The sequence below is a fragment of the Pangasianodon hypophthalmus genome, chromosome 1 (genome assembly GCF_027358585.1).
Source record: "Pangasianodon hypophthalmus isolate fPanHyp1 chromosome 1, fPanHyp1.pri, whole genome shotgun sequence".
NCBI lineage: Eukaryota > Metazoa > Chordata > Actinopteri > Siluriformes > Pangasiidae > Pangasianodon > Pangasianodon hypophthalmus.
The window spans coordinates 26,608,831-26,626,118 of NC_069710.1; the positions used below are offsets into that span (position 1 = coordinate 26,608,831).

Below are 17,288 nucleotides of genomic sequence, written 5' to 3' on the forward strand. Positions count from 1 at the left end.
GTCACGAAGGGGGCGGGGCCAAACCAGCCTCGACCAATCGCGTCGTAGTGAAATAATCCAGGGGCGGGGTTTGGATGTCAATTTAAAGGTAATAATGGGCGGGTTTGGTTGGCAATTTAAAACGAGAGAAGGCTGATTGTAAAAAGCAGGCCCTTTTTAAAATAATTGAAATCAATGCGCCATAAATGTGATTAACTGCAAGCATTAGCGACATTACAGACCACAGGATGCACTTCACAATCCCAACACATTACAGCCTGATCTAAAACTCCTGAAGCTTTACTGATCAAATGGATTTAACTGGGACTGCTGTGTATTATCCAAGATCATGGGCAATACTTTACTACACTTAAGGATTGTACTGTAGGTTGCCTGGATTTATGATCTTTCATGTCTTTTTTTTTAATCCAGGTTAACCCTTCATCTGCTTCACTAAATATACAGCACTGATAAAAGGACTGAGAGAGAATAAAGGCAGAGGAACTTTGGGACTTGGTGCAGGGTACAGAAGCCTCATCCTAAAGGCACTGCTTTTATACTGCACAGAGGAGGTGATGGGATTAAAGCAGAAGGGGCTTGCTGTAACTGCGCATTGCAAAGCTTGTGTTTGGCGACACCACTAGGCGAGTCAGGAGAACTACAACGCTAAGGACTGAAGCAGCTAAAGTCAAGTCAAGTGGGCTTTTATTGTTATTCCTCTGTATAGCTTGTGTACATTGGAATAAAATGTCTTTTCTCCAGGATCATGGTGCAACACATAACAGCAAGTCTACATAAAGTGCAAATACACAACAGTGTGAGACAAGTGCAGGACAATAAATACACAGGACTGAACAATAACTACACAGGACAGTAAATACACAGAACATGGGCTGTAAACTGTATAACATGGGCTGTAAACTGTAAAAATGCACCATATTCATGGACCTGAAGTGGCCACTGCGTGCTACTCCTCCACCGTCTTGGATAAAGGAGGAGTGTGTAGATTAGGTCTTGGAAAAAGCAGAATCCTGAAGCCCAATGCACTGGGACAGAATATCATGACTCCATGTCATGTATAAACTACATTTGATTAGGATTACATAGGACAGCAATGTAAACAGTTATAGTTTCAGAATAATGTGAAATTATCATGTGGCGATCATATGAGTTTGTTACCTATTTAATCTGGAATTTAATCAAACAGGCGTGACCAGGGAAATTATCACGCTGTACTGGTCTCCATCACTCCAGGATGAGAGTTACAGTTTAGGTCATAAGTTTACATATGCCTTGCAGAATCTGCAAAATGTTAATAATTTTTAAAAAATTAAGAGGGATCATAAAAATTGCATTTTGTTTTTTATTTAGTCCTGCCCTGATTAAGCTATTTCACATAGCAGATGTTTACATATAGTCTACAACACACCATAATAACTGATTACACGAATGAACCAGTTCAAAAGTTTACATACGCTTGAATCTTAATACTGTGTGTTGTTTCCTGGATGATTAACGACTGTTTTTATGTTTTGTGATCGTTTTTCACGAGTCTCTTGTTTGTCCAGAGCAGTTCTTCTGTTCTTCTGAACTGTTCTTCAGAAAAATCCTCTAGGTCCTGCACATTCTTTGCTTTTCCAGCATCTTCTGCATATTTGACCCCTTTCCAGCAGTGGCTGTATGATGTTGAGATCCATCTTTTCACACTGAGGACAACTGAGGGACTCGTAAAACTATTACAAAAGGTGCAAACATTCACTGATGCTCAAGAAGGCAACAAGCTACATTAAGAGCTAGGGGGATGTAAACTTTTGAACAGTTTAATCACTGTAAATTGTTATTATTTTGTCTTCTGGGAAACATGTACATATATTATGTAGCTTCTGAAGGGCAGTACTAAATGAAAAAATAAGATTTTAAACAAAATAATAACAATTTACACCAATCATCCTCAAAGCCCTACTGTAGTTTGTGATTTATTTGTGTTTTAATCCTTGCTCATTTGTTTACTGGCTATTTTATTTCCTCACTGGTTTTAATTCATGACTCTTCTTTTCAGTAAGATCATCAATCATTCTTAGTGGGCAGAATCAGTTATTGCCACTTATTACAGTTTATGGTGAGTAGAATAAACCTCTGACAAACCCTTGACAAACCATTTATTTATTTTGTCTACTTTTACCTTTAAAGAATCCTGGGCTCTAGGAATGATTTCTCAGCGATTGAGGAGAGGAGTTGAATTCTCAGAAAGGTCAGAAAGCATTGCTTAATTTTCTATTTCAGCAGCTCTGACAGTAGTGCCGGCTGCAGGGCAAATCACAGCTTTATATTAATGTGCTCGTTCTAATACATTATGGTTTCTGCAGTAACAACTCTTCCACAGGGACATGTATAGCAGGCAGTCCACATAATGTAGGTCTAATAATAAATGGATTTTAGAAAAAAAAAACATGTTATTTAAAGCCTTTAGGACAGAAGACTTATTGGTTACATGACAAACTGCATTCTTTGTCTTATTACCATAAAAAGAAAGAAAAAGAGAAAAAGAGACTGGTGAGGGAAGGACTATTTATAGCTGTTATAGTACAAGTGATAACAGGAACTATATTGGCAGACGTTCCACAACATTAAACAAACTATAAACAGATAGAATATATGATATAAACAAATATTGTTAATGCTGACAAATGTCAATGTGCTTTGGGCTTCTCTTTGTCGTTGAGCATTTGAATATGACAGCACGCCCTGTCATGTTTTATTCCTTTATTGTGTTTGTAGAGGGCTTGATAGGTTGTACAATTGCACTGTCATTGGATATTGAGTTGTACAGAACCACTGTAACTATGACAGTAAGGTCAATAGAGGACGTTTAGAGTACTCACAGATACAGGATCTTTATCTAACATCGCCATCGTAACCATGAATGAATCTTTGGAGTGTGAAGGACCTGCTGTATTGTTCTGAAGTTCACAGTATATCAGGTCATGATGGTTGGGGCCAAGTTTAAAATTTTCCCAGAATCAGCCTCATATTGTAGTCTGCATATTGTAGTCATGATGCTGAGCATGTTCACTGAGCTGAGATGATGAGTGGGGGTGCATACCAGCCTTCAGCTCTCAACTGGAGGGAGCAGCTAATCGGCACCAGTGTTTGCAAATTAGGAAGAGAAAATCTTTTGTTTGCACACACACACACACACACACACACACACACATAGAGAGAGAGTGTGTGTGATTACGACAGTGAAATGCTGAAAATGGCACCCAACACTTCTCAGAACACTCACTCACTTTCACTAACTGATTTACCTTCATCAGGGTGGCAGTGGATCCGGAGCCTATCCCGGGAACGCCGGGTGACAGGTGGGAATATGCTCTGGATGCGAGGCCAGTCCCCTGAAGTCAAGTCACAGAACAGTGTATTGTTTTTTTTTTTAGAAATTTGTTATTAATGTCAAATCCTTGCGTATTTCTCCAAACAGAGATATGTCAACATAAGGGCATATGAAATTACCAAGTTGAGATGTTTTCAGTAGAAAAGATTTCAGCTCTGCAAGCCTGCTCTGTTTAGGCTTCATATTTTGTTTTGTTGCTAAAATAACCCTGTATTTCTTTTGTGAATGCAGCCTGAAAGTACATTGCTGTGAAACACATTCTCAGCTGTCTTCATAAAACTATGCTGATTCAAACTGCCATTGGCTACAGTCGGCTGCAATAAAGCGCTTTCATGGATAACAAGGTGGTGCTCAGGAAATGTTTTCTCCTTTCAATAGCTTGCAGGGCCTTGTGTGTGTGTAAATGATTTCACTTACATATTAATTGAGACACCTACAACAAAACATCTCCCTCTGTGCGTGTTATGTTGGATGAATAAATATACAGTACAGTATGCCCAAACAGAATTATTTTAGGATTGGTCATCCTGTGCCAGTGAAGTCTGTATGGTATACAGTCTTTTTTATTGAGTCATAAAAAGCATAATTGAATGACTCTATATATCCTTGCCCAAATGTGAGTATATTTGTCATGTCAGTTTTTCATCAGGGAGTGTATTCATAGTTTATTGCTGTACCTAAACTGTACAATATTGTACAGGAGATATATTTTCTACTGTTCCCTTTTTGTAACATAATTTATAACAGCTTAAATAAACTAACTATGCAATTTTGACAAATACAGATGGGTGATGAATTAAAGGTAAAATGGTGGTCCTGTTATGCTGTTATCCTGTGGGAGGCATTTGGCTGCCATGGAACTGATCTATCTGGACAAAGTAGACTAAAAGTATAGAAGTATAGAGTATGGAAATACCGTATATGGGTTTGTTAAGGGTTTGTCAGAGTCAAAACTGGTAATAGCTGATTCGGCTCACTAAGGTTGTTAGACAGATGATTAGCTTATCGTATTACAGAGAAACCTCAAAGCCAAAGCCTTCTATTCTGAAGAACTTACAGCTTTACCTCTGACACTTACATTTAATGAATGGCTGACACTGGAGACTCCTTCCAAAATTGATAAAAACATCTCCTAACAGAAAACTTCACCATGCCAACAATTTGTATCCATTTATGTGGAGCAAGTCCCTGAGTAAGTTGTTAACACAGAAATGATAACACTTTAGAACGAGCACATTAAAATAGCCAATTTTAATGCTTCAAAATCTGAAGTCTACAAACTAGGCCATCCCTTAATTCCATTGGTGTGGCACGGCATAATGTCTGAGGTGTGTCAACTTTAAAGAGATGGCAATTGCAGGATATTTGTCAAGACCAACTTAGTTTTTATAGGTCACGGGGTGACTAGCTGTAGCACTAATGAAATTTTATATTTAATTGAATGCTGTACAAATGCACTCAACAGTCACTATAAAAGGAACACCTGTACACCTGGTCGTTATTCCAGTTACTGAATCAGCCAATCACATGGCTACAGCACAATGCATAAAATCGTGCAGATATAGGTGAAGAGCTTCAGTTAATGTTCACATCCAACATCAGAATGGGAAAAAAATCTGATCTCAGTCACATTGACCATGCCAGTGCCAGCCAGACTGGTTTGAATATTTCAGAAAGTGCTACATCTCCTGGCACAACATTCTCTTGAGTTTTCATAGAATGGTACAAAAAAACAGAAACATCCAGTGAGCGGCAGTTCTGCAGGCAGAAGCACCTTGTTGATAAGAGAGGTCAGACGAGAATGGGCAGACTAGTTTGAGCAGACAGGAAGGCTATGGTAATGCAAATAATCACTCTTTACAACCACGGTGAGGGGAAAAGCATGGTGAGCGGAAAAGGGTTACAACAGCAGAAGATTAACATTTTCTGGTCTTTTTCATCTTCATCATTTTCTGCATTGCGTTGCTGCCGCATGATTTGCTGATTGGACAATTGCATGAATGAGCAGGTGTACAGATGTTCCTAATAAAGTGGTCGTTAAGTGTAGTTTGTTTCTCCATTCTGAATAAGTGTATAGTATATAGTAGCGATTTTGGACATAGCTCTATTGAACAACCCACCACCTCATTTAGAACCAAACGCACTAGCAAGGTAGGATATAGACAACATGAAAAATCAACTCAATAACATTCTCCCAGTTGCGCTCTGTGGCGTGTGTCTCTGTAATGGAGAGTCTTTGTTAAAAAAGCAGTTGCTTCTTCATTATTAATGACAGCCTCCGGTCAGCCGCTCAGTGATAAAATCTAACATAAAATGGCGTAGGGAGTAGTAATCAAATTAGTAGCTATGATAGCATGGACATTAATGATGTGTTGCACCTCACTACAGTTAACATCATAGAAGAGGTAATATAAGAACTGAAGTTGTTAAAGATGGATGGATGCCATAGAGCCAATTCCAGATGAGCCAGAAGATCTCCAGAATATTAAGTAGGGTACCATTCATGCAGCACACTTGGATAATAGGCCTTTTTCTTGTGATTTTTTATAGCTAAACCTGCCACGAGACCATTTTTGCTAATACAGCTTGCCTGTTAAGACTTTGCCCCTAGTAGAGACTTAAAGCTTTTTTCTAGCTTAACCTTCCCCCAAACCATTTCTTGCTAGAACGTCCTGTTTGAAGACCTTTTTGACAACCACATCCTGCCTCAGGATATTTCCAACCTCAAGATCTTTTTTGTTTTGCTTTGGTTTATAGCATCAAAGTCTGAAATCGTGCTCAGATTAAGATCAGAGCAGAAGATGTAATTTGATTGAAAGCCCCAAATGTGCCCTGCATTGATTAAAAGATTGTAATTTGGCAGCCATGTACTAATCATTTGCTAAACGCATACACATAGAGCTTACAACTTTGGTGATTTTAAATCTTTAGAGGTCTCAGGAGGGTCTTCACTCTCTGTCACATAATATAGTACTCCTAAGGGGGAAAAATATGTTTTTATAGATTTGGTGATTCTTCATGATGATGGTAAACCTGCTCTGTCTGAAATTATTACTTTAGAAGGTTCTCCTGAGGCTTGGTGAAAAGAAATTATCCTCTTCTTATTACACTACGCTAAGGATGACTCAAAATTAGAGCTGCAGCAGGGCCTAAGTGAGTTCTAGAGGATGAAATGGTGTTCAGGAAATACAGGAATTATGCATGTAATGAAATTTCTGTGAATCATGAACAGACCTTCACATTACTATACAGTGGGCCTCATTTATCAAGCAGGGTATGAATGAATTTATTCATAAATCATTTGTAGGAGCATTTGCACAACAAAATATGGTTTTCACAAAAATCCAGTTCATTCAGAAAAAAACATTCATGTCCTACAAGAATTCCTGAGTTTTAAATCATGTGATTAGCAATGACGTACTATAATTTTATATATGACTTATGCCGCTGTTATTGCAATTACACACACAAATTTAATGAAACTTTGGTAAAACCAGGTGTTTCATATAAATGGCACTCATTAAACAAATATATATTAATAATTAAAGAAAACAAGGCATTGGTTCCGTTTATCACTACATCTTCTTTTAATGCTGTGTAACACTAAGTGACTGATAAGTGACCGATCTGGTATGTCTCAAGGTGCAATGTACCATATTAACCCCTAGTGTGCTGCAGGCCATCTTTGGCTTGACACGTGACACATGCCCTCCCGCTTTTCAACACGGCATCAGGGAAGGTGCACTGGTGCGTGAGAGGCCGGAGAGACTTCTGGTCAACAGTTAAGATCCTTATAATAATTAAATATAGCAGTTTCCATGTGTATGGTGCTTGGTGTCCATGATCACCTAGGTACAGTGAAGATACCTTTTTTTCTCCATTTTCATGTCAAACCATTTTCTTTTTGCCTCACTTAATTCTCACCTAATTCACATTTCCTGTAATTTCTCTAAATTGTCAAAATAACATTCACTCCTGCCTGTGAGAAATTCCTTTCCTTTCGCTGTTTTGTCCTCTTTTTGTACTTTCAGCTGTTTTTCAAACTGCTGCTCATGCTGCATCACAGGGCAGCTTAACAGACATGAAGCAAAGTGCAATCTGGCCTCTTTCACATACATGATCTCCCAGATGCCCATGATTGACTAGTGTCACTGTGATTCACAGGGAGAAAGAGTATGCCATCTTTCCCACAGAGAGCGTGTCCAGTTTTGCTCGATTGGCTGGCCACAGATATCTTCATAAGGATTTGAACTCATGATCTCCCGACGATAGAGCGAAAGTGAGCCCTCGGACATGGGAGCCCTTGTTACCAAAATAAAACATTATGAAAACATTTATACACAACTTTACTTAAAAATTGATAAATGAGCACCATTCTCCATATTTTAGGAGTCCTTGTCCAAATTAAATCAGTAACAAAAATGACAAGTTTTATATGTAGTTTAAAAGATGTTTAATGTAATTAACTTCCAAAAGTACAAAGGAATGATCAAACAGTGCAAAAAGCTTTAAAGTGCTATTATATTTTTTATATAGTCTTACAGTTTCATTTATTAAAGGTACTGTCATGTAGAATAGAGAACACAAGAATAAACACTTCACCTAAAGTTTCTGTAATATATTGTGTACACTAGAATGATTGTCTAACAGAATGACGCTGCCAGTGAAAGAGACTTGTTTACAACTCAAGGCTAGAAGAATGACTAGCAGGAAAGGGTTCGCATGCGGTTATATCGCAAAAAGATCAGAGATTTGAAGCTCACACTAGCATTCTCAGTCCCTGTCTTTGACAACAAGCGTGAATCTCAATTTTGTTGTGTTGTGAAATCAATACAGAGAAAATTGCACACCTTTTGTTGAGGAGTACTGCTGCCAAACCTGCAGAATTGGAACCATTACCATGAAACAATCATGTCTGTCTATCTTTTCCACACACCCTTTTCCTACTGCCTTCAATTCAATTCACGGCCTGTGTTTCACTAGCAAACCATCTCTTATCCAATCTAGCAGGTTCTTTCTCTCCTAAACTTCAACACTCCCTGTCCTCATCCACCTCGCTCCCCACTCCATCTCACTCATTATACCAGCGGCTGTTTGTCTCCAGCAGTGGAAGCCAGAGACTCCACGCTGTTCTTGTAGATAGGCTTCTTCTGGGAGTGGTCATCACTGGAAGAGAGAAAAGATAAGAATAAGGAATAGAGACAGAGAGAAGGGAGCAATTTATTTTAAAAAACACACTAACCGAATACAAAGTAAATGGTACAAAGTTACAAAAGAAAATAATGGAATAGAAGGAGTATGAAGCAGACTAGTGAGAGAGGCACAGATGGGTCTGGTCTTTCTGGATAGCACTGCGATTATGAAATGCAAGAAGAACAGACATTGCACCCCACTGGCGCTCATAAGAACTGCACAGTGTGAAAGCATTACTAATGGAGCCAGACCATCAATTCTCAACTCTAATGCGACTGTATCATTACTCCGTGGCTTTGTAATCTGCCCTATTCCTTATCATCTGATATGTGTAACGATATAACATATCAATAATTTCCCATACTAAGCCATGAGCAAAAAATAAAATAGCAACCTTGTTACACCTGCACAATATTAAATACAGGGAATGGATGTGCCTCTGACAATGTATATAGATGATTCGACAACTGGGGTGCCATTTGTTTTCAACTGGTATTACATTTACAGATATGTGTATAAAGTTAAAAAAAAAACATTTTAAACAATAATAAAGTGTGCTTTACAATCTCTGTGCATATTTCAGATATATAACTTTAATACCATTAATAATTACTGATTAAACATTAAAAATTAAAACATTATTAATCATTTACACTTTGAAAACAGCATTTTTACCTGTCCCAGCCCACTATAAGTATATTTTTCCATGAAACATAATAATTAAAATACATCATAAATCTTTTTTTTTTTTTTTTGCATTAATGTGTGAATCTCATTAACATCTCATGCTGGAAATATCCTTTTCCATGAGTTAGTCTTTATAGGTTATGTACATATTAATGTCCCACAACATTCACTCAACTCTGTTACCTGAACACATTCACCACTATGACATATTTGCAATATTCTACACATTCTTTATTTTCAGTGATTATTGTGATATTGACTGATAAGGACACTTTGAAAGAACAAGCATGTTGCCCAAATTATAAATCAAAGGTTCATTATTAATCTTAAAAATACACTGGAAACAAATCATTAGAAAGTCCTTGATGTCTTCATGCCATTTAGCACAGAAGCTAATTCACCACATTTATGTGTATGTGCTAATTCTATGCTGAAACCCTGTTACTTTTAATCCTGTATCTCAGGAGCAAAATGCAGCCATTGTCAGCAAAGATGCATTAAAAATGACAGTGTTGCCTGAGATGGGTTAAATGCATGTTTTCTTTGACTCAATGTTGAAAATGATAAATTCATAAATTAAGAGTTAGAAGAGCTAAAAGGCACCTCACTTGTTGAATCACCTGTGTGCTTCCTACTGGAAGTGCACATATACTCCAACCAGTGTGTGCTACTTACATTGGGCCCTTGCTCTTGTTCTGTCTGGCCCGGCAGCACAAGAAGACCATCATGGAGAGGATGATCACCAGGAGAACTGTTCCTGCTGCAGACACGATGAGACATTGGCCAGTTGTCGATTCATACCATGCGGCGTCCTCTGTGATGAACAAACCACAGCAAATCAAACCATTTTCTCTGTTGTTTCTTTCCTCATTACTTATTTGAGTCTTCTTAAGCCCATCTCTACCCACCCAGAGCTCTACCCAAACGTTTATCTTAACTGTAGCTGTAACCCAGTAGAGCCAACACTCCTTTAGATTCAGTGACTCATCATAGTCGCACACTCAAATATACACATATAACCATCAACATGTACATCAGTTAGGCTCTGTACAGCTCAAGAAGCAATTAGTTTATTTGTTATTTGTTATTTGGGCCTTTTCACCAGCCCTGTGGTGCCTCCTGCAGGTATGACTGACCTGGCAGGACAGTGAGGCTGATGGTCCGTTTCTTGGTTAGCGAGCTCACAGATGGGTGCTGAGCAGTGCAGGTGTATTTCCCACTGTCCTGCTCCCTCACTTTCTTCAGCTTTAGCTTACTGGAGGGAACCATCCAGTCCTCTCCCTGCAGAGTGACACAGATACAGATTTATCCTGTAGTGTACGGCTAAAAATAGAGTAATGAGGGAGGAAAAAGAACTACAGAACAGAAACTGCCATCAGAAAGTTTAAAAGAAATTGAGAACATCAACAAAACCATGCAAATAATTGTTGGCACTGGAGGCTGTTTGTGGATTGTCAAACAAAGTGTAAAGAAACTAAAGTAGGAGTTGAGCTGATATTTCACTATACCAGCCTTGCATCTGCTAATCCTCCTGCTAAACCACTGTTATCCTGCTTCTTTTTTTATTTGCACCAAAACAAAAGCTGATAAACAGGTCATCCCCCTGTTTGCTCTTCCCACTTAAAACTAAGGATATCTGAAGTTACATAAGGACTGAAGGTCATTTAAGAAAGACCTTCAGTCCTTATGTAACTGACACTGTAACTGGGTAAGGGATCAAGCATTTTCCTCATAAAATTCCCTTAAAAGTCCCCATTTCTATCAAAAAGAATTAGACCTAGTCACACTCTACAATGAATCTGATGATCATTAATTAGTGATTGTCATCCTGAGAACCTGCTGTCATGGAGCACCCTTTTCATTGATTTTTGTAATGTACTTTGAATAACATTAAAAGAATTCAGTTCATGTTCACTGATGGTGTTCAGCAGAGTTCTTAAATCTTAATAAGGGAGCACCACAGGGTTCCATTTAAACACTATTATTATTTATTCTGTAGATGACAAGGCCATTAAAAAAAGCAGGGTGCAATTTTTGTGCTGGTGACCACGATTCCATTGGTGTAGTGTACGTTCTTATTGCTTTTGGGTGTATTTTTTTTTTCCATTTCACTCGCTGCCAATGTATTTTTGAGCATCTTGTGTTTCAAATTACTAATCTCATTTATTACCAGGAGGCAGTGCATTACAAAAATCAACTACCTCTTCGCCCATTGCTACAGTATTCATGGCAAATGTATTCCTTATTGTTACAACATTAAGATTTCATACATTGATTTTTGTTCCTGAAATGTCTATTACCTCTTTGAGCCAGGAGTACTGAGGAGTCTCAGAGGCAGAGGTAGAGCAGTCCAGCTCTACATCATCCCCTAGTGGTACACGCAGGTCATCCTGTGGGGTGAGGTAGTGAGAGAAAATGTTGGCGCCGACCCTGTTCACCGACACCTCTCGCATATCTGAGGAAGTTAGTGGAGGAAATAACGAATTAAAGCTAAAAAAAATTTATGTTACATACAAAGCACTGGGAAGTTAGCATGTTCCTCTAAAACCTATTTTTACACTGTGCAATTTCAGCTGTCAACAGATTGTGTTCTCTGTGCTGGATTATATGATGATCTCCTACTGATATTAAATGTGATAAAAGAAAATAACTACATTCTGCTTACATCATCAATCAGGGTGATCTGGGCTCATGCAGAAAAAAGGGTCACGTAAACAGAAACATTCTTCACTGAGCTTGAGGTAATAAGGGTATATTTCTGACCATTAGCATGTTTTGCTTAGGCTTTGCCATTGCCACTGCTGTATTTTTAGTTGTTGTGTGAGTTTTGTGTAATCCTCCTATTGCTGGCTTTTAGATGAGCGTCAAAGCAGCTCAGATTTTAATCAAAATTTTCTGAGACAATGCAAGAACATTGTCATCGGCTGTCAAAATGGCACTAAATCGGTTGCCAGTGAGCATGTCACATTATGTGCTCTAAAACTCTCGACAGTACAATCGGGCTGAAAATCATACACTGTAAAGCCAGCTTACGTCTGTTTAACAGTTCTAAGACATTGCATGAGTGGTCAGTCAAAATGTCAGTGTCCTGGAGGAACAAGATATTAGCCTTTTTTCCTCAGGGACTGGTAAGTGTCGTGTACCAGACAAGACTGAGATAGTGGGAACTGGAAACAACAAAAACGGAAAGAAAAAATAAAGTAAAAACATGAGTAAAATTAGCAGTCATAATTTCTATATATTAAACTGATAATTACACAATAACTATGTGGGATGCTGTTGAACACTAACATGTAATGTGATCATGCTCCTTTGCAGCATTATGGAGGTTTCTTCCCAGATATAGAAAAACCTGGCCTTACAGCAAAGAACTTACAGATCTGAGCCTGATCAATAGAAATAATAAATTATGGTCTATGAAGTCTTTGCTCACCATAATAATACATGTAATGGGTACTTTCTTCATATATGTGTGCACTGACCCGTTCCATTATCCCTTCCTTCTACCCCGCTGCTTTTTTCTGATAAGCCACCATTATCGACTCGTTCAGAGACAGAGCATAACCACCACTCAATATCAAGCCCAGTACTGTCATCTTGAAAGAACAATAATTCTCCCTCTGCCTCAGTTTTCATGGGCAATATAGTTTCAAAATACTATTTTCAACTTGAGTCACATGACCTACACTTGCCACACAAGGTATCTTACATCAGCAGCTCTGCTAATCTCATGTTTTGTAATTGCACAGTAAACTCCAGACACTTGACAAACCTGTTTTTGTTGTGGGTTTAACAGTGAATTTATATTTATGGTTAAATTATCTTAATTATTTGCATGAAAAATGTGGAAGAATAATGATAATTATATATTTTATATACTCATCAAACTTTAAAACATGTTTCTATTACAGAAAATATGATCAGGTCATTTGGCTCTATGAGTAGCGTATTAAAATTTAACACGTGACTGGTGTTTACGCTAAACTGGTGGTTTAGTAGCGGTCACATGAATTCCGCCACTTATTTGCATGCACACCTGCCATTTTGTGTGTTTATGTCCATAAATATTGGTTATATTAATATAATAATTTGGCTGAAGATATATTGGATATTTAAAAAAATCAGTCTTACAACTGTATACAATCAAAAGGCACGTCAGTATTAATGTGACATCCAATGCTAATAAATGAAAAGAACTCACAGTGCACTGTTAGCTTAAAAGGCAGTGATGAATTGTCCACATTGGTGGCGTTGTCAGACACACAGCGATACATGCCAGCAGACCAGGTCTGGACTCTTCCTAACGTGAGAAGCAGACGGCCATCGTCTCTCCTCACGTCCGCATCATACCAGAAACAGCGGCGGTAGTAATAGCCGTAGCCATACATATCCAGCCGATGCCACATCTGCATGTGCTGCAGGACAAAGAGAAAGACATTCATGAGGCCTCCATAACACAGGTCACAACAAAAATTTTGACTAAAGAGCACCCCTGACTACACAATTCCTTGACTGTAAATCCCTAACACAGATTTCACACTACAGAAGTTTTTCAAGAAGACTCGTCTGTTTGACAGCTTTACTGAGCATAGATCTGTAGAATTAATGAACACGGAGTTTCAATGCCACTGAACAGTTTCTGTGCCGTGGCAGATGCCATGAATCCTCCCAAGACCAATTGCTGTGATGTGTTAATTAAACAAAGTGATAAATGTTCTCTGTGGCCCTCTAAAACACACACTGCTCCCTGGCATTTGCTCAGGCTGTTCTTTCGAACAGCTTTCCTAAATAACAAAACCCCAATCTGCTGCTTTTTGTCCTTTTTTCAGTTAAGATAACACTGCATGGACCCGATCACCACGATAATGAGTCACCTAAGTGAACCAGCTTATACTGTGATAAAGACATCCAACCAAATCAGCTGTTCAGATTCATAAAGGAAACCAGCTTACTATTTTTTTAGTCTGTTTCAAGCTTCCTGGTATTTAAAGCTATAAAGTATGCATGATAAAGTATACTATGATGGAGACATTTAATCACTAACACATAATTGACCTCACCCTTGACAGCTTTTCAAAGTGCACTGAGCTCATGTTGGTCTCAGATTCGGAGTCAAGACATTCCAGAGTCACACTCTCTCCCTCCATGACAGATTCAGTAGGACCTTGCACGAACAGAGAAGCTGCAAAACACACATACACCGGCACACACATGAACACACATATACACTACAAGAAAGCAAAAATTAAACATAAAAAATTTTGATATACTTATTAACATACAACCAATGACTTAAAATTAAATTTAAAATTATAAACTTGACTCATTCAGATCCTTCTGATTCTTCAGTAATTGAATCGGGTGTGTTGATTAAAACGGCCTTTATTTAAGAGACCTGGATTAATAAACACAGAGGACTTTTGTCATATAATATATTAAAATATTAAAATATCTCATTGTGTTGCTGTGATGTAATTTTATACATTACATCCCTGCAAAGCAATAAAATATTTTTGAAAAACACAACTGTTTCTAGGCCTGTAATAATAATGCCATTTGAAAGATACCTTAGATAAATTACTTACATTCGCAATACTGACATACATTATTAATATCTGGATACTTTCAGGCCATTTATATTTTTCTGGCCCAGAAATGAGCTATATCCCCAGTTTCATAGCAAATACAATTTGCTTAGCTGACTTAACTACAAAATAGTTTTGAAATTTGAAAAAAAAAAAAAATTGCTTTGTTTTCATGCTTTGGACCTGTCATGTACATTGTAATGTACCCTGATTAGGACACTGAGAATCTAAATGACACATTTTGAAAAATTTTTAAGGTGAACAATCAAGGGAACTTCCTGAACTTTGTGCCAGTCATGCCCTTCATGTGCCAGTGGCATTTGAATTATGAGAACACAGTCATGTGTGTAACTAGATATTCACCTCTACAAGATGGTGGACTTGTTGCAGTGTGAGCACTGAGGGTAGTGCTGATGTACAGAAGAAGACAAAGCGAACAGTATAGGCCTACTTTCTACTGCATATTAAATAAATAAATAAATACACACATATATATGCATATATATATACACACACACACACATACATACATACATACATCCATCCACCCATCCATTTTCTCAGGGCACAAGGCAGGGGCACCCTGGATGGGGTGCCAATCACACACACTCATACACCACAGACAATTTAGAGATGCCAGTTGGACTGGGGGAGGAAACCAGAGTACCTGGAGGAAACCCCCGAAGCACAGCAAAAACATGCAGGCTCCACACAGGGCAGAGGCGGCATTCAAACCCCCAACCCTGGAGGTGCGAGGCAAATGTGCTAAACATTAACCCAACGTGCGTGTATACTTTTTTTATATATAATATTATATGTAAAATATATAAAAATATATATTTATATAAAATATGATATATCAAATCTAAGTGAATAGACACTGTTATAAGCGCAATAGAAATGCCAATTGTATTAATTTATTGCCATGTGTGACTCCCACGTTTCTTTTCTGTCTGTTTATTTATTTATTTATTTATTTATGCCATTACAGTAAATGACAGTCCATCCTCAGTGTTTTCCTCTGGAATCAGGGATCAGGGATGTACAGTCCCGTTCAGCTGCTTGGCCAGAACCAGGAAGTGGTTTTGTGCGCTGTGTTATGGCGCAGTTTAATCTGGAAGGCGGGGGGGAAATCCAGGTGCTTTCTGTCTTCTTCTTCTTGTTGTTGTTATGATGAGAATGTGCAGAGAATGTAAACACCCAGTTCCCTCATATGACTGGGTGACATTTCAAGTTTTTCTTCCCATTTTAGATTGATAACCGGTGTTTTCCAAGAAAGAGAAGCTGTGCAGAGTGACAATTCTCTTTAAATGAACTAGGAGTGCTGTTTTAGAGTTACTCTGGAAACCCCTGCAGTTTTGGCTACCTGAACACGCCCAGGTGCTACATTAGCACATTTCTGACTGTCTGCTAGTTTGTTTGTTTTTGTTGTTGAGTCTTTTTATAATGTCCCTATAAGCACTAAACACACTTGTGCTATTTTGCTGTGTTTTTTCTTCATTATTAAAATTTTCCAGAACACTTCTAAACGTCGAAAAAGAAGCTTAGTTTTGATTTCTCCTCATTTGAATAAGAACATACTAGAAAATGAATAGTGAAAAATAAAAAAATAAATAAACTGCCACTGAAATGAACTGACTCAGGATATTATAGTAAGTTTAAGATTGAAGATATTTACCGGTGCTATTCCGCAGGAGTGCGAAGATCACCGCGGTGAGCAGAACGAAGAACCTCATTTTGTCTGCAGCTTAATTTCTTCCTCCTCAGCGTTTGAAAATCAACTTCTAAAGCGAAAGTTTGCTCGGGCTATTTATCACAGCTGGGGGCGGAGCCTCAAATGTTTTTGCGTGTTATTCAATCGGTAGGACATGCATAGCCTATACCTGCGATGGTAAACTTGGCTCACATTACACGCTGCATTTGTATTTTCTGCTACTTGATTTAAAAAAAAAAAAAAAAAAAAAAAAAAAAAAAAAAAAAAAAAAAAAACATTAGCTTTCAATAATTTCCCTAAACGGTGCAGCTCGAGCGCAAATATAGTTTAAAGTGCACGCGCGTTAGAATCTCCTCTGCGTCACCTGTCTCCATGCAGAATAAGCCTGATTTAGCTTTCACCTGTGTGCGAGTTGTGGTTTAATGAAAGAAAGGAGATATCAGACAAACTTTTTAAAATTGACTGCTGAAAAATAAACTTCCTCTTAGCTTACTCGCACAGTGAACTTGAAAAACGGTTAATTATTTAAAAGTTGGATTCTGCAATGACAAAGGCTTTGCATTAATATTTATAGATCATACATTTTTATTTCGCGTTGGTTTGAATCTTTTATAAGCTAAGAGTTTGCATGGGAAACGGTGCTTTTCCTTTCTATTAAACTTCTGAGGAATGAAAAAGAGAAGTGGGACATCTGAAGTAATCTCAGCATGACACTTTCTGAACACTGCAAGTCTCA

General features: G+C 38.0%; 1 protein-coding gene across 1 annotated transcript; it reads right to left on the minus strand.

Moving 5' to 3' along the window:
* Window positions 1-7,802: 7,802 nt before the first annotated feature.
* Window positions 7,803-16,673, minus strand: si:ch211-79k12.1 (uncharacterized protein LOC568891 homolog). The gene is made up of 7 exons (XM_026944831.3): window positions 16,517-16,673; window positions 14,314-14,435; window positions 13,455-13,668; window positions 11,554-11,708; window positions 10,390-10,534; window positions 9,929-10,067; window positions 7,803-8,539 (listed from the first exon to the last, which is right to left on the minus strand). Exons 1-7 carry the CDS (start codon window positions 16,572-16,574, stop codon window positions 8,452-8,454), a joined length of 921 nt encoding a protein of 306 aa, XP_026800632.1. The 5' UTR covers window positions 16,575-16,673; the 3' UTR covers window positions 7,803-8,451.
* Window positions 16,674-17,288: the final 615 nt, after the last annotated feature.

Excerpts from the sequence above, each read along its gene's own strand:
- si:ch211-79k12.1 (XM_026944831.3), bottom strand. The coding sequence starts at position 16,574 with ATGAGGTTCTTCGTTCTGCTCACCGCGGTGATCTTCGCACTCCTGCGG. Across the intron at positions 10,535-11,553 it reads AGTACTCCTGGCTCAAAGAG|GGAGAGGACTGGATGGTTCC; the intron begins GTAATAGACATT and ends GTCACTCTGCAG. Across the intron at positions 8,540-9,928 it reads AACAAGAGCAAGGGCCCAAT|TGATGACCACTCCCAGAAGA; the intron begins GTAAGTAGCACA and ends TCTCTCTTCCAG.